This window comes from Dipteris shenzhenensis, chromosome 25 (genome assembly GCF_047967505.1).
Source record: "Dipteris shenzhenensis isolate YYH24624 ecotype China chromosome 25, Dip_SZ_1.0, whole genome shotgun sequence".
Taxonomy (NCBI): Eukaryota; Viridiplantae; Streptophyta; class Polypodiopsida; order Gleicheniales; family Dipteridaceae; genus Dipteris; species Dipteris shenzhenensis.
In genome coordinates, this window is record NC_141620.1 from 13,139,400 (window position 1) to 13,152,195 (window position 12,796).

The 12,796-nt window shown below is 42.8% G+C and overlaps 1 protein-coding gene across 1 annotated transcript in view; it reads right to left on the bottom strand.

The window, feature by feature from the left end:
* LOC147885470 (uncharacterized) overlaps nt 1–12,796 on the bottom strand; it is a 147,853-nt gene that overhangs the window by 40,629 nt on the left and 94,428 nt on the right. The window contains exon 9 of the mRNA XM_087396762.1: nt 11,363–11,453. Coding sequence (XP_087252888.1) covers nt 11,363–11,453 — 91 coding nt within the window. The remainder of the gene's footprint in view (nt 1–11,362; nt 11,454–12,796) is intronic.

Here is a 12,796-nt window from a genome sequence, read left to right on the forward strand (position 1 = left end):
CTGAATCAGAAAATGATTCCCTTTCAGATGCCCGGATTAAATTGACTGCTAATGATCAGAGGAAATTGAACAAATGGCAGATTAGAGCAAGAATGAAGCCCCTCATGGATAAGGGCTGCTCATCAAAAGCCTTTTTCCAGGGCCTGCATGCTACTCGAAAGAAAAACTCATGTCTAAGGGTAAGGAAGCTAGATGGCTCTTGGACGCACTCTTTCTCTGATCTCCAAGATGAATGCCACAATTATTTCCAGAAATTGTTCTCTGCTCCTAGTTCCCCATCAAATCAAATGACTAATGCGAGGACTGAATTCCTCCAATATGTATCTAAAATAGTGAAAATGGATGATAATCTTACCTTGGAGAGACCTTTTACTGATACAGAACTTGATAATGCATTGTTCCACCTTAGCAAATACAAGTCCCCTGGCTGGGATGGCCTTACGGTGGAATTTTATATTTCTTTTTGGGATGATCTGAAAGATGTCCTCTTGCAAATGATCAATGTTGCCTGGCAAGAAAATCAGTTACCGCACTCTTGGAAGCATGGCATAGTCAAACTTGTGCCCAAAAAACATCTGTGTGACCATATGTCAGATTGGAGGCCTATTACTTTGATGCCTGTAGTTTATAAACTCATTGCCAAAATGATTGTGTATAGGCTTCACGGGATACTGAATGCGGGCCTTCATCCTCATCAGTATGGGTTTGTGCCGCGAAGACAAATCCATGACAATATCTCCAATGCATTGACTGCAATTGAATATGCTAAGTACTCGCATCAAGATGTGCTCATATTGCAGGTAGATATTGCTAAGGCATTTGACACTGTTCAATGGGATTTTATCTCTCAAATCATGACAAAATTGGGCTTTGGTCCGAAGATAGCAAATGCAGTTTACTGGCTTTATTCTGGCTCTACTTCTCAGTGCATTCTTGGGGGTCATCTATCTCGATCATGGACATTGGGTAGATCAGTTAGACAGGGCTGCCCTCTTAGTGCTCTCTTCTATGCCATTGCGACCCATCCCCTCTTAATGTATCTTGATCATCTTACGAGCATAGGACAGATGACTAGTCTTAAAATCCCTGGGGCTGCATCTTTTTTGGCACAAGCATATGCTGATGATTCCTTCTTTATGCCACAGAATTCTCCCCGTGAAGTTCACATGCTTATGACCACTCTATCATTGTATGGATTGGCAGCGGGATTGCATGTCAATTTTGACAAATCTAAATTGCTTCCCCTGAAACAATGTGATTGGCATTCTATTCTCTGGCCAGGTCAGGTGGTGCATTCCAAAGATGTAGTCAGGCATTTGGGATATCCTATAGGATGGCATATCACCAAGAAGCAGCAGTTAAAATGGATCTTCCAAAGACTTCAACATAAACTTGAATACTATAAATTTCTACTTGGCCACTTCATGTCAGGCTCAGAATAGTACAGTCCATTGTAATGTCTTATGTCCAGTTCTTTTTGCCTTTGCTGCATTGGTCCTCTAGAGATATTTCAGCCTTTATGTCTCAAGCTATGGAGATGTTATGGAGGACAAAAACTGCTGTGAAACTGATGAAGATGGAAATGGTGTGCTCTCCTAGGATGCATGGTGGACTTAATATCCTCAACATAAGATATCATGTACTTGCAAGGAAGGCGACTTGTATGATAGCATCTATGTGTGTCAACATGAGGACTTCTGCTTATGGTCATTGGACAATTGATCATTGGGAGGTTGTCATTGGGAGATTTGTAGGGAAGATACCTGGATGTCCTTTCTCTACTGCTCTGATACTTGACTGGAAACAAGTCCTTTCCCAGGTCAAATGGACTCCTGATAATTGCTCGGGGGCTAACTCAATGAGGAAAGAAAGTATTCATTGGAGTGCCATCTTTGACATTCCACTTGCTTTACAGGAACCTGTTCGAGCATACAATCTCATGAAATTGGGAATTAGATACATACATGATGTGGTAGATGATCAGGGCTAGGTTTTATCTTTTCCTCAGGCCACTGCTCCCTATGCATTGGGAATGCACCATAGATCGATATGGAAGAAAATTGCTGATATGCTACATCCTCTTTTACCTGTTCCCCCTATGGCTGACACAGACAGGCTTATGGATTGGCAATTGCTCTGCTACATGCTCTCATCCTGTTCCTCTGCCTGCCTTGACCTCCATCAAAGCCTATAGGCTTCTTCAGCGTGCTCCATGGATTCAGCAATATGCTAATACTCTGTGGCATATTAGGAAGCCTCTCTCATGGTGGCGGAAGAATCTCCGGATATTGTGAAAGTGTAAAATGCCTTTGGAACAAAGACTTTTTCTTTGGAGATGCATAACAGGCACATTGTCAGTGGGAGTCATACTTGCCAAACGCCACATTGCCCCATCCACATGTTTACGATGTCAGGCTCCTTCAGAGATTGTCCCTCATTTGCTTTGGCACTGCCAGTGTTCTAGGAACCTCCTCAGGAGAATTTCAGATCATCTTCGGCTCCATTTTCCGAGTCACAGATTTGGGAAACATTTTTGGTTATTTGGCAGATTTATGAGGTCTTTGTCTCAATACTCACTATTTCTCTCTTGAGTGAGATATTGGGCTCTTTGGACAATCTGGAGTGAGCATAATTTGGCATATTTGGGTCGGCAGATTCACAAGTCATATGAATCTTTTCGAGCCTCATTGCGGCAATCCTTATATGATGCCTGCCATGAGGGTGATATAGATGCTTCTTGCATAGAGCTTTTCTTTTTATGTTTCTGATCTTCGGGATACTCTCCATTTTGGAGACTTCCCATCTTGTAAGTTTATGAGCATATAAATAAAGCACTGGATATTACTAAAAAAAAGAGTGTGTTTTTATTGATGGTGTGGTTTCATCACTGCATCAGTTTTTACAGAGTAATAATTTGAAGCTGGAGGACGCTGTGTTTGATCCTCCTCCAGCTTGATATGTAACTTTTTACTTGGCTGCCTCATGAATTTTGCTCTGAGGCTTTACTTGTAAATTTTTTCCTTATACTTATTGGTGGGTTTTTACCTCTTTTGAGGTTTCCCACACAAAAATATAAGATTTCACCCAAAAAATGTGTGTGTGTGTGTGTGTTTATGGTGTGTGTGTGTGTTGGGATAGCTTTTTTTGTAATATAATGACTCAAAGATTCCACCAAAAAAAAAAACTCTGTGTGTGTGTGTGTAGGAGCTCCAGCCATGGCGATTCCAGCCCTCATCCAGCCCTGTTGGTGATCCCAGCTGCCCCTACTGCTGCCTACGGTCCGTTCATCCTCCTCAGCTTGCTTGCTGCTGCCAGCCGCCTAAAGGTTTTCCCTTTTACTTGCTGTTCAGCCCCTTCTGTACAGCCCCCTTATCTCCTCTATCCACCTTGTACTTTTCCCTCACAATTTTCCGGTTTATTTTCTCGGTTATCTGTTCGTCCGTACAGCCTTTTTTTGCGTACTGTTTTGTCCCGTACAATCTGTCCATACAGATTCCATGTGTACGTACAGTTTCTCTGCGTCCGTACACCCTGTCCATACAGGTTTGCAGCGTCCGTACAAATCCCTTGCACTGGTACACTTTCTTGCATCCGTAAATTTCTAGTACAGTCGTACTTTTCTGCTTCCTCCGTACTGTTTGCACTCAATCATACAGCCGTACTCTCCTTTTATTCCGTATTGTTTGTACTGTTGGTTCAGCTCCGTACAAACCCTACCAGTTTTTACTGTCTTCAGCCAGCCCGTTCTCTCTGTTCTTTTGTACTTGCTGCTGTTCTCAGCCTCTCTCTCAGTTTTCCTTTTGTCTTTCCATTACAGCATCTCCCTCCTTTTTTTTCCCATGGAAACTGTCAAGACCTACATGCACAAGAAGAAGAAACAGGACTCGGGTCAGGATGACTCGATGCATGCCTCTCTTGAGCTCAACTGGTTTTTGATGTTATGCATGAGGGCTTTGAAGACACGCGTCGGGATTGGAAGGACTCTGCTCCCACTGTTGGGCTCATGGTGGAGGTGGATGACATCGTGGATCCCGTGCATGATTACGCCAAGCATGCCATTATTATTTTTTTCTCGGGACGCATGCCTGTTGTAGCAGATGTTGGAAATTGGCTCACCAAGACTTTGGGTGGTTGCTTTGTTCGGAAAGTGCATTATGTTGCTCGGGGTTTTTTTGAGGTTATTATGACAGATGAAGTGCACAAACAGATGCTCCTTGAACACTCCCCTTTGTATTATGGGCAACAGATGGTGCATGTTTTGCCCTGGTCGCCCACCAAGGATTATCAGGCTTTAATTTGCCATCGATGTCCGGTATGGGTGGAAGTGGTTGACTTCCCTCAGTGCTTGGCTTCTCTCTTACCCAAAATTGCAGCATCATTGGGTAAGGTGGTGTGCCCTCCGCGGCCAAATGGGAACTCCAACCGATTTTGCATTTTGTGGGATACTGATCATCCCACTCCTGACTCTTATTCTGTTACGGTGAATCAGGTGGATATGGGCAGTGCTTTTTACAAGCTCAAGTGGGGCTTGTTGGCTGGTGCATGTTTTGAATGTAAGAAGTTTGGTCACATGACTTCTCAGTGCCCTCTTGTTATGCATAAAAGCCTTTGGAAAATTTGCCTTCTCGGATGCCTACTAAAGAAATGATGGGTCGGCTCATTCTCAAACAGAAGGGTGTCAAGACTCTTACTCCAACTCAGGAAAAAGGCTAGACACCTGTTGTGTCCAATGGGAATGCCTCTCCCTCTATGCCTTCCACCTCTCAACCCAAAGGGAAAGACAAAACTTTGCAGGAGGTTTGGCAGACTCCCAAGAAAACTGTTGCAGCTAGACGACCTTTACCTTCTCGCACTTGGAATGGTGCATCCTCAACTGGTCGTACTCCTAAAGAAAATTCAGGAGTGGGTATTACATGGGCAGCTGTGACAGCCAGTCGGACTCTCTTTCCTGAAGAAGATATTGTTGGTTTGCTGTCCACTTCTCAACCAGTTGTGAAACCTCAGAGCCGGGATCCGGATCTTGAGGTTGATATGCAGGCCTGATTTCAGTTCTCCCTCTGCTGTACATAATCTCTATAAATATGCTGTCAAAACTCTTATGTTTGACACTTAATGTACAGGGTTTGTGTGATGCTTCTAAATGGAAGACAGTCTGGGGGTATCTCAATCACTTACAACCAGATGTGGTAGCTTTGCAGGAACATAATCAGCATGTGTATGCTGAACAGCATGGTCATTTTCGTGGTTATGACATTTTCTATGCTGGACAACATTCCTTTTCGGGAGTGGTCTTTTTGATCAGGCATGATCTTCAGCCCTCTGTGGCCTTCAATGATTCACAAGGCAGATGGATGGTTATGCAATGCATTGTATAGGGTGATATATTTGAATTTGCATCTATCTATGCTCCTCAATCCTCCCGTCATCGAGGACAGATTTGGGAAGATATGCATAGGTATCCATGGAGGCAGTATGCTTTTCTTTGTGGTGACTTCGACAATGCTCCTCAGCCAAGGGATAATACTTCTGGCCATACACATATGTTGGCCTTTAAGAAGTAGAGCTGGTCAAAATTGTTGTTTGATTTCAATTTTGCTGATCTTTGGACAGCATCTTATCCATTACTGCCGGGGTTTACTTTCCAACACAATGCTCAATCTACATATAAAGCTAGACTAGACAGGTGGTACAGAGTTGATCCTCAGCACTCTGATACTTTTACTACTACCTTGTCAGTTGTTTATGCATTTGTGCATTCTGATCATGCACCTTTATGTTTAAGGATTTCTATGCATGGCATGCCGGATGATCGGCTTCCACACAGAAGGCTCCTCATGGTTAACAATAGTTACTGGGATCATGATCTTTTTAAGGCCATGGTGTATGGCGCATGTCAACCTCTTTCACCCCAGAGTTTTATTGATACCAATTATGCCTAGGATGCATTTGTTGCTCGATGCAATCAGTTATTTGGGATTATGGCAAAAATTATCTCAAAACATTGAGAGATATGGTTGCTCAGGCAAAATCTACCTGTCAGTCTTTGACTGAACTCAGTCATTTTCGGTCTTTGTCTCTTGAAGAAAACACATCTTTATGCCAAGCTAGACATTGTTTGCAAAGTAATGATCATAGAAAATTTGTCAAATGGGAGACAAGAGCTCGTCAGCGAGCTTTCTTGGATAAAGGTTGCTCGTCGAAGGGCTTTTTTAAGAGCTTACATCATAAGTGACAAGCTACCCATATTTGTCGTACTCTGCTTTCTCATGGACATTGGACCTCCTCTTGAGCTCAACTTGCTAGTTTGGACATGCTGATCCTCCTTCTCCGGCAGTATTGGCAGCCCAGACTCAATTACTGCAGCATGTTTTCCCTATTGTTTCTCATGCACAAGCTCTTGAGCTTGAATGCCCTTTCACTGAAACAGAACTGACCTATGCTGTTCGATCATGTGGTAAATGGAAATCTCCGGGATGGGATGGCCTTACAGTGGAATTTTTTCTTGCATACTGGGATCAGCGCAAGCCTATTTTGTTGTGTATGATCAACCATGCCTAGGAACAAAAACTTATGTCAGTTTCTTGGAAAAAAGGGCTAGTAAAGCTTCTTCCCAAAAAGCAGATTTGTGAATCATTGGCTGATTGGAGACCCATTACTCTTATGCCTGTCATTTATAAAATCATCACCAAAATGGTGGTTGATCGTATTAAAGGATACTTGCATGATGGTTTACATCCTGCACAATATGGTTTTGTTCCTCGCAGGCATATCACTGATAATATCACAAATGCTTATGTTGGAATTGAGTATGCCAAACACACAGATTAGGATGTTCTCTTACTGCAAGTTGATATTGCCAAGGCTTTTGATACTGTTCAATGGGACTTCATCTCTCAAACAATGCATGCTTTGGGATTTGGGCCGAAATTGCAGCGTATCATATAATGGCTTTATAGTGACAGTCAAGCTGCTTGTATTCTTTCTGGGGATATCTCTGAATCATGGACTCTTCATTGCTCGATGCGTCAAGGCTGTCCACTTAGTGCGCTCTTATATGCTATAGCCACGCACCCCATGCTTCAGTATATGGATCATCTCGTAGCTACGGATAAGCTACACGATTTGAAAATTCATGACAGTAAACCATTGCTTGCTCAAGCTTATGCAGATGATTCTTTTTCCACTCCCCGCAATACAAAGCAGGATCTTTCTCAGCTGATGCAAGCTCTTTCTTTATATGGTTTAGCTGTTGGGCTTCATGTCAATTTTCAGAAATCAAAATTGTTGCCTTTGCATTCCAAGGAATGGCACTCTCTTTTATGGCCTGGAGAAGTCATCCCACCAACTCAACTGGTTCACCATCTTGGTATCCTTTGAGTTGGACACTTTCTCCTCGTCAACAATCTGATTGGATTCTCGCAGCTCTCAAGAAAAAGCTAGAGTACCCTCCTGCCCAAGTTTTCATTCAACGGAAGCGCGGTGCTTTGCCTTCTTCATCCTCTTTCAAATCGGCAAAGCTTGATCTCGCAGATGGCCCTTCTTCTTCCCTTCATTTGGATCTTCTGCGCCAGTTATGTTCAGCCTCTGTCACATATGTTCCTTCATCAGATTCCCCGTTTGTTTGTTCATTGGATTCTACCGTTCTCGTTTCAGGTCTTCGACAGGCTCAGCAGTTTGGAGTCTGTCTCTACTTTATGGGCAGGGTTCTTTCTGCCACTCATCTTTGTCGTTGGGCTGAAGCCGCAATGGGTCCAAATTATATTTCCTCCTTTGTCTTTCTGGGCAAAGGGTTTTATTATGCCCACTGTTCTTCAACTGATGTGGTGGAGTGGCTTGTCAGTCATGCTGGTGTTCCTGGGGCTGGTTTCTTTGCTTATGTGATGCCCTGGGATCCACTTTCGATCCTTCTGCTACCCTTCTGACACACTGTCCGGTCTAGATTACTCTCAAAGCACTGCCTGTGCCTCTTCTTCAGCATCTTCCTACTCTTGCGGCGCTTTTGGGGAGGCCTCTTCTTGTTCCACGACAAGAGTTCTTGCAAGCTTCCCGTGATGTTCGCCTTTGCGTTTTGTGGGATATGATGCAGCCCGTACCATCTACTCTGGATCTTGATTTGGGTTTTGCCCATCCAATGCGCATCAGGGTGCATTTTGCATCTTTTCCCACTACATGTTATTGGTGCCGACAAGTTGGTCATTTTGCTCGTGATTGCCCTTCTGCATCCAGTGCCACTCCTCCTGGTCTTTCTTCAACTGTCAAGGTTACTCTCCCTTCTCCTCCTGTTTCTGCTATGGCTTCATTGGAGAACCCTTCTTCTATTGCTCCGAAGCACTACTGGAGGAAGATAGATAAATCACAGGACAATCTTCCTCTTGCTGAAGAAGCTCAGGATCGCACCCCTGTTGAGCACCATCAGTCTCCTTCTCCTCAGGATATGGATGTGCCCCTTACAGAGGGGATTTTACAGGATGATCCGCATCCTTTCTCTCAGGTTGCGATCCCGACTGAAGCTGACATGATGAGTCCTGATTTAGCAACTCTTTTGTCATATGCTCTTTCTTCAAAGAGTACAGATATTGATCCAGTTCCTATGTTTGTAAAGACTGTGCCAGAGTCTCTTTCTATGGCAGATGTTCTTTTTCTCTGGAGTCTTTTCATCCCTTGTTGCAACAGGTTTTTCACCTTGTGATTCAAAAATTCCGGCTTCCAGCTTATATTAAGAAGAATCACAAGGGCAAAATATAGGTGGTTTTTATTGATGGTGTAGTTTCTTCACTGCATCAATTTTTACAAAGCAACAATCTGAAACTGAAGGATGTTGTGTTTGATCCTCCTCCAGTTTGATCTTGTAACTTTTTACTTGGCTGCCTCATGACTTTTGCTTTGAGGCTTTACTTGTAAAAATTTTCTTTGTACCTATTGGTGGGTTTTTACCTCTTTTTGGGGTTTGCCACATAGATATAAAAGATTTCACTAAAAAAAAAGGGTGTGTGTGTGTGTGAGAGAGAGAGAGAGAGTCTATTAAAAGTCTTCGAATGACCAAAAAGGGTCTATGAGACTGAAAGAAACTGATACAATGAACTTATGGGTGGAGCCACTAAACTGGCATCAACACCCATAATGAATATAAAATCCATAATCCATAGTCTTGCCCATAATGGCGTCGGTGCACAAAAGGAGAGTAGAAGCCAATGAGAGCGTCAATCCTAGGAGGTGTTTGTGCGTGGGTGTGCGCGTGCACACGTGTGAGAGAGCGTAGACTATGCAATCCTTGGGTTTTGGGCATCGAATGCAACATGTTATTTTCTGATTGTGTAGTGATAGTAAAGCCACATGCATCTTATCGGGAGATGTTTCTGATGAATGGACTTTATATAAATCAGTGAGGCAGGGATGCCCTCTTAGTGCTTTGCTTTATGCCATAGCTACTCATCCAATGCTCTGCTATATTGATCATCTTCTGGCTACAGATGTCTTACATGGTCTACAAATGCATGGAAGATAGCCCATGATTGCGCAAGCTTATGCTGATGATTCATTCTTCACTCTCATGAATACAAAATCTGATCTTTCGCAACTCATGAAGGCTTTATCCTTCTATGGAATAGTTGTTGGTTTGCAAGTGAACTTTCAAAAGTCTAAGCTTCTTCCCTTGCATGCTAAGGGTTGGCATAGATTATTGTGGCCAAGAGAAATTGTCTTGCCCAATCAGCTTGTTCGACATCTTGGATATCATTTGGGATGGAGCATCACTCGCCGTAAGCAAACAACTTTGGATGCTTCCAAAGCTCAAGAAGAAACTGGAATATTGGAAATTAGCAGCTTGGCCCCTTCATGTTCGACTTCAGATTGTGGAATAAATTTTGGTGGCTTGTATTCAGTTTTTCTTGCCGTTGATAATGTTTGATTAAAAAGACATTTCTTCTTTCATGTCCACTATTATGGAGACGTTCTGGTGCTTAAAGCATGGCCATAAGAGTATCAAATTACTCTCTATGCAACATCTATGTTCCCTAAAGATGCATGGTGGCTTGGACATATTGAATATTCATATCCATATTTTGGATCACAAGGGGAAAATGATACTACATTTTTTACAGGGTGATCAACCTTGGGCTGCTATGATGTCTCATTTACTTTTGCAATTGAATACTCCTGCTTTTGGGCACTGGCATCCCACTCCATGGGACTTCATTCTGGGTAATATTGATGGCAAGGTTAAAGGCTGTCCTTTTGTTCCTAAAATGCTATTGGCCTGGAAGAAGATTCTTTCTCATCTCAAATGGGATGGTCGTGACTCTCTGGATGGCAATTCCTTGCGTGCGGAGAACCTGCACTAGCCAAGGGTGTTTGATCAACCCCTTGCTTTGCGGGGTGCTCGTATTTTGTTTCATCTAAGGGCATCACTATTGTTGGTGATGTACTTCATGATGGTGGTACTTTATTGCCTTTTCCTTGGGCAGCTGCTTGGGGATGCATTATCGACCCCTTTGACACTCTCTTTCTCAGATGCTTCATTCTTTTTTATCAATGCCCACGTTGGAGCTTACGTATCGCCTGATTGATTGGTCCTTACATCGCCAGGACCTTATGCCTAGCTGATATCTCAGTGGCTGGTCTATACAGGGTTTTGATGCCTCCTCCTTGGATATCGCGTCATGCGAATCATCTTTGGTCTTTCCATGCAGTCTTTCGAGAGTCTACTTCTTCTCTATGTTCTCCTTTTCCCAGATGTCGCTCTTTTATGATTGCCTATATGTTCATCAGTTAGATTATACTATCTACTTGTCCTACAATGAAATTTTTTGATCTTGTATTTGCTGATCTCCACTTTGGAGACAACCTTTTTGGAATATAAAAACACATGGGTTTCGCGCCCCCCCAAAAAAAATGTGTGTGTGTGTGTGTGTGTGTGTGTGTGAGAGAGAGAGAGAGAGAGAGAAAGAGAGAAAGGAGTCTGCACTTTGACTGATTGAATGTCATGTATGCTTCTTACATCTCATTTGATAATCTCCTCTTGTTTCATCCTCCATTCATTTCTGCAGCCCCAATTGGAAACATTAAAACCTAATCTCTAACAAAATGGGAACAAATAGAGTGGACAATCAGCAAGGGGAAGCGATGCAATAAGAAAATCATGGAGGGAAGGGTGTGATGGCAGGAAGAGAAGAGGGGGACAACAGAATGGAAAAGAGAGGCTGAAGGCAGGAGGAGACAATAAATTAGAGCAGTGCACAACCAGTAAGATGCTGCCATTATCTTTTTGTTCTTGTGACAGGCAATCGCATAACACCTTGCAAAAGGGGTAAAAAAAGGCGGCCACAAATCAAACAATCATAGAAACATATTTCAGGTCGGATACTGCAGGCTCGAATGAGGCGATTTTCTCGATCAGCTTCCTCCACTCTCGCATACAGTACATGTGCCTTTGCAGGAGAACCTCGCATGCATTCCTGTATCCCATGAACATGGAAACTTAGTCAAACTTTCAAGAACAAAATGAGGCAATATAAGTTCATGTAGGGACGTCCAAAATTAAATGTAAGTGTAGCTATGCAAATTATAGTCCTTCTCAATATTTGTAATTTCATGCTGGATCACCAACAGGCACATCAACCAGTTTTGGGACTTCACTTAAATGCAGGTTTTAGTCAACAAATGCCCTAATGTTCTGAATTCAGAAGAAATAACATATGCATACTGGAATTCAACCGCATACCTTATAATTTTCAAGAGCAATACCTCAGAAATGCAAGGAGTGTTGTGAGCAGGATGTTCCCAGAAAAACCCAATCGACCACCAATTGATTTTCACCCGAATAACACATTACAAACTCAGAGAAACTAGCTTATGCACAGGCAACTGCAGGAAAAAAAATCTATAATGGCAAAAAAAAGCAGACAATTCTGTATTTCCAAAGCAAAACCACATTCTTAACACTTGTTCAACTTGAGACATCACATAAATAGTCACGGCCCAGTAACCTTGTTAATTTTTGAAGTGCCAATCTTCTAGCTAGCAGTTGGCTTAGCCTGAATACTTAATTAGTTTCTTCCACGGTCAACAAGATAGAGAATGAAAGGTCCACTATAGAACGCACAAGGGGTAGAAAGATCGTATGGAAGTAACAACGGATTTGCACACATTGAAACATGATACTCATGGAGAAGTGATCCACCAGAAACTCTGTTCGCTACCTGCTGTCTGTACTTTCTTTTGTCCAGAGAAAAAGAAACTTTCTATGAATGCTTAGAAAAAACTAACCACAAGGATAGCTGACAGATTCGCACACATTGAAACATGATACTCAAGGAGAAGTGATCCCTTAGAAACTCTGTTCGTTACCTGCTGTCTGTACATTTTTTTCCAGAGAAAAAGAAACTTCCTACTAATGCTTGGGAAAAAAACCAACCACACAAATCAGCTATACGTGTGCTGCTGATCATAGAAGAAAATACAATGAAAGGGTACTGTCTGTCGACCAACCCATTCCTAAAGAACGCAGCTCCCTACCTAGGGATTGTCCGAAATAGGGGCCAACAACCGGGGTGGGAGACTACATAACCAGTGAGTGCCTCGCACCTTGAATATGTAGAAAACACTTGCAAGCATGCCTTGCAAAAACAAAACCCACCTCTCAATGGTCATCTGAGAGCCCATTGTCCCTCACGCCCATATGGTGTGCAAGGTATGGATGATATCCTGGCAAATGGCAATGAGAGTGGCTGTTGGGGAGACCCGCTAGCTTCACACAACTGCAATGGCTGACCCACATGTTCCAAGCAGTAATGCTGGA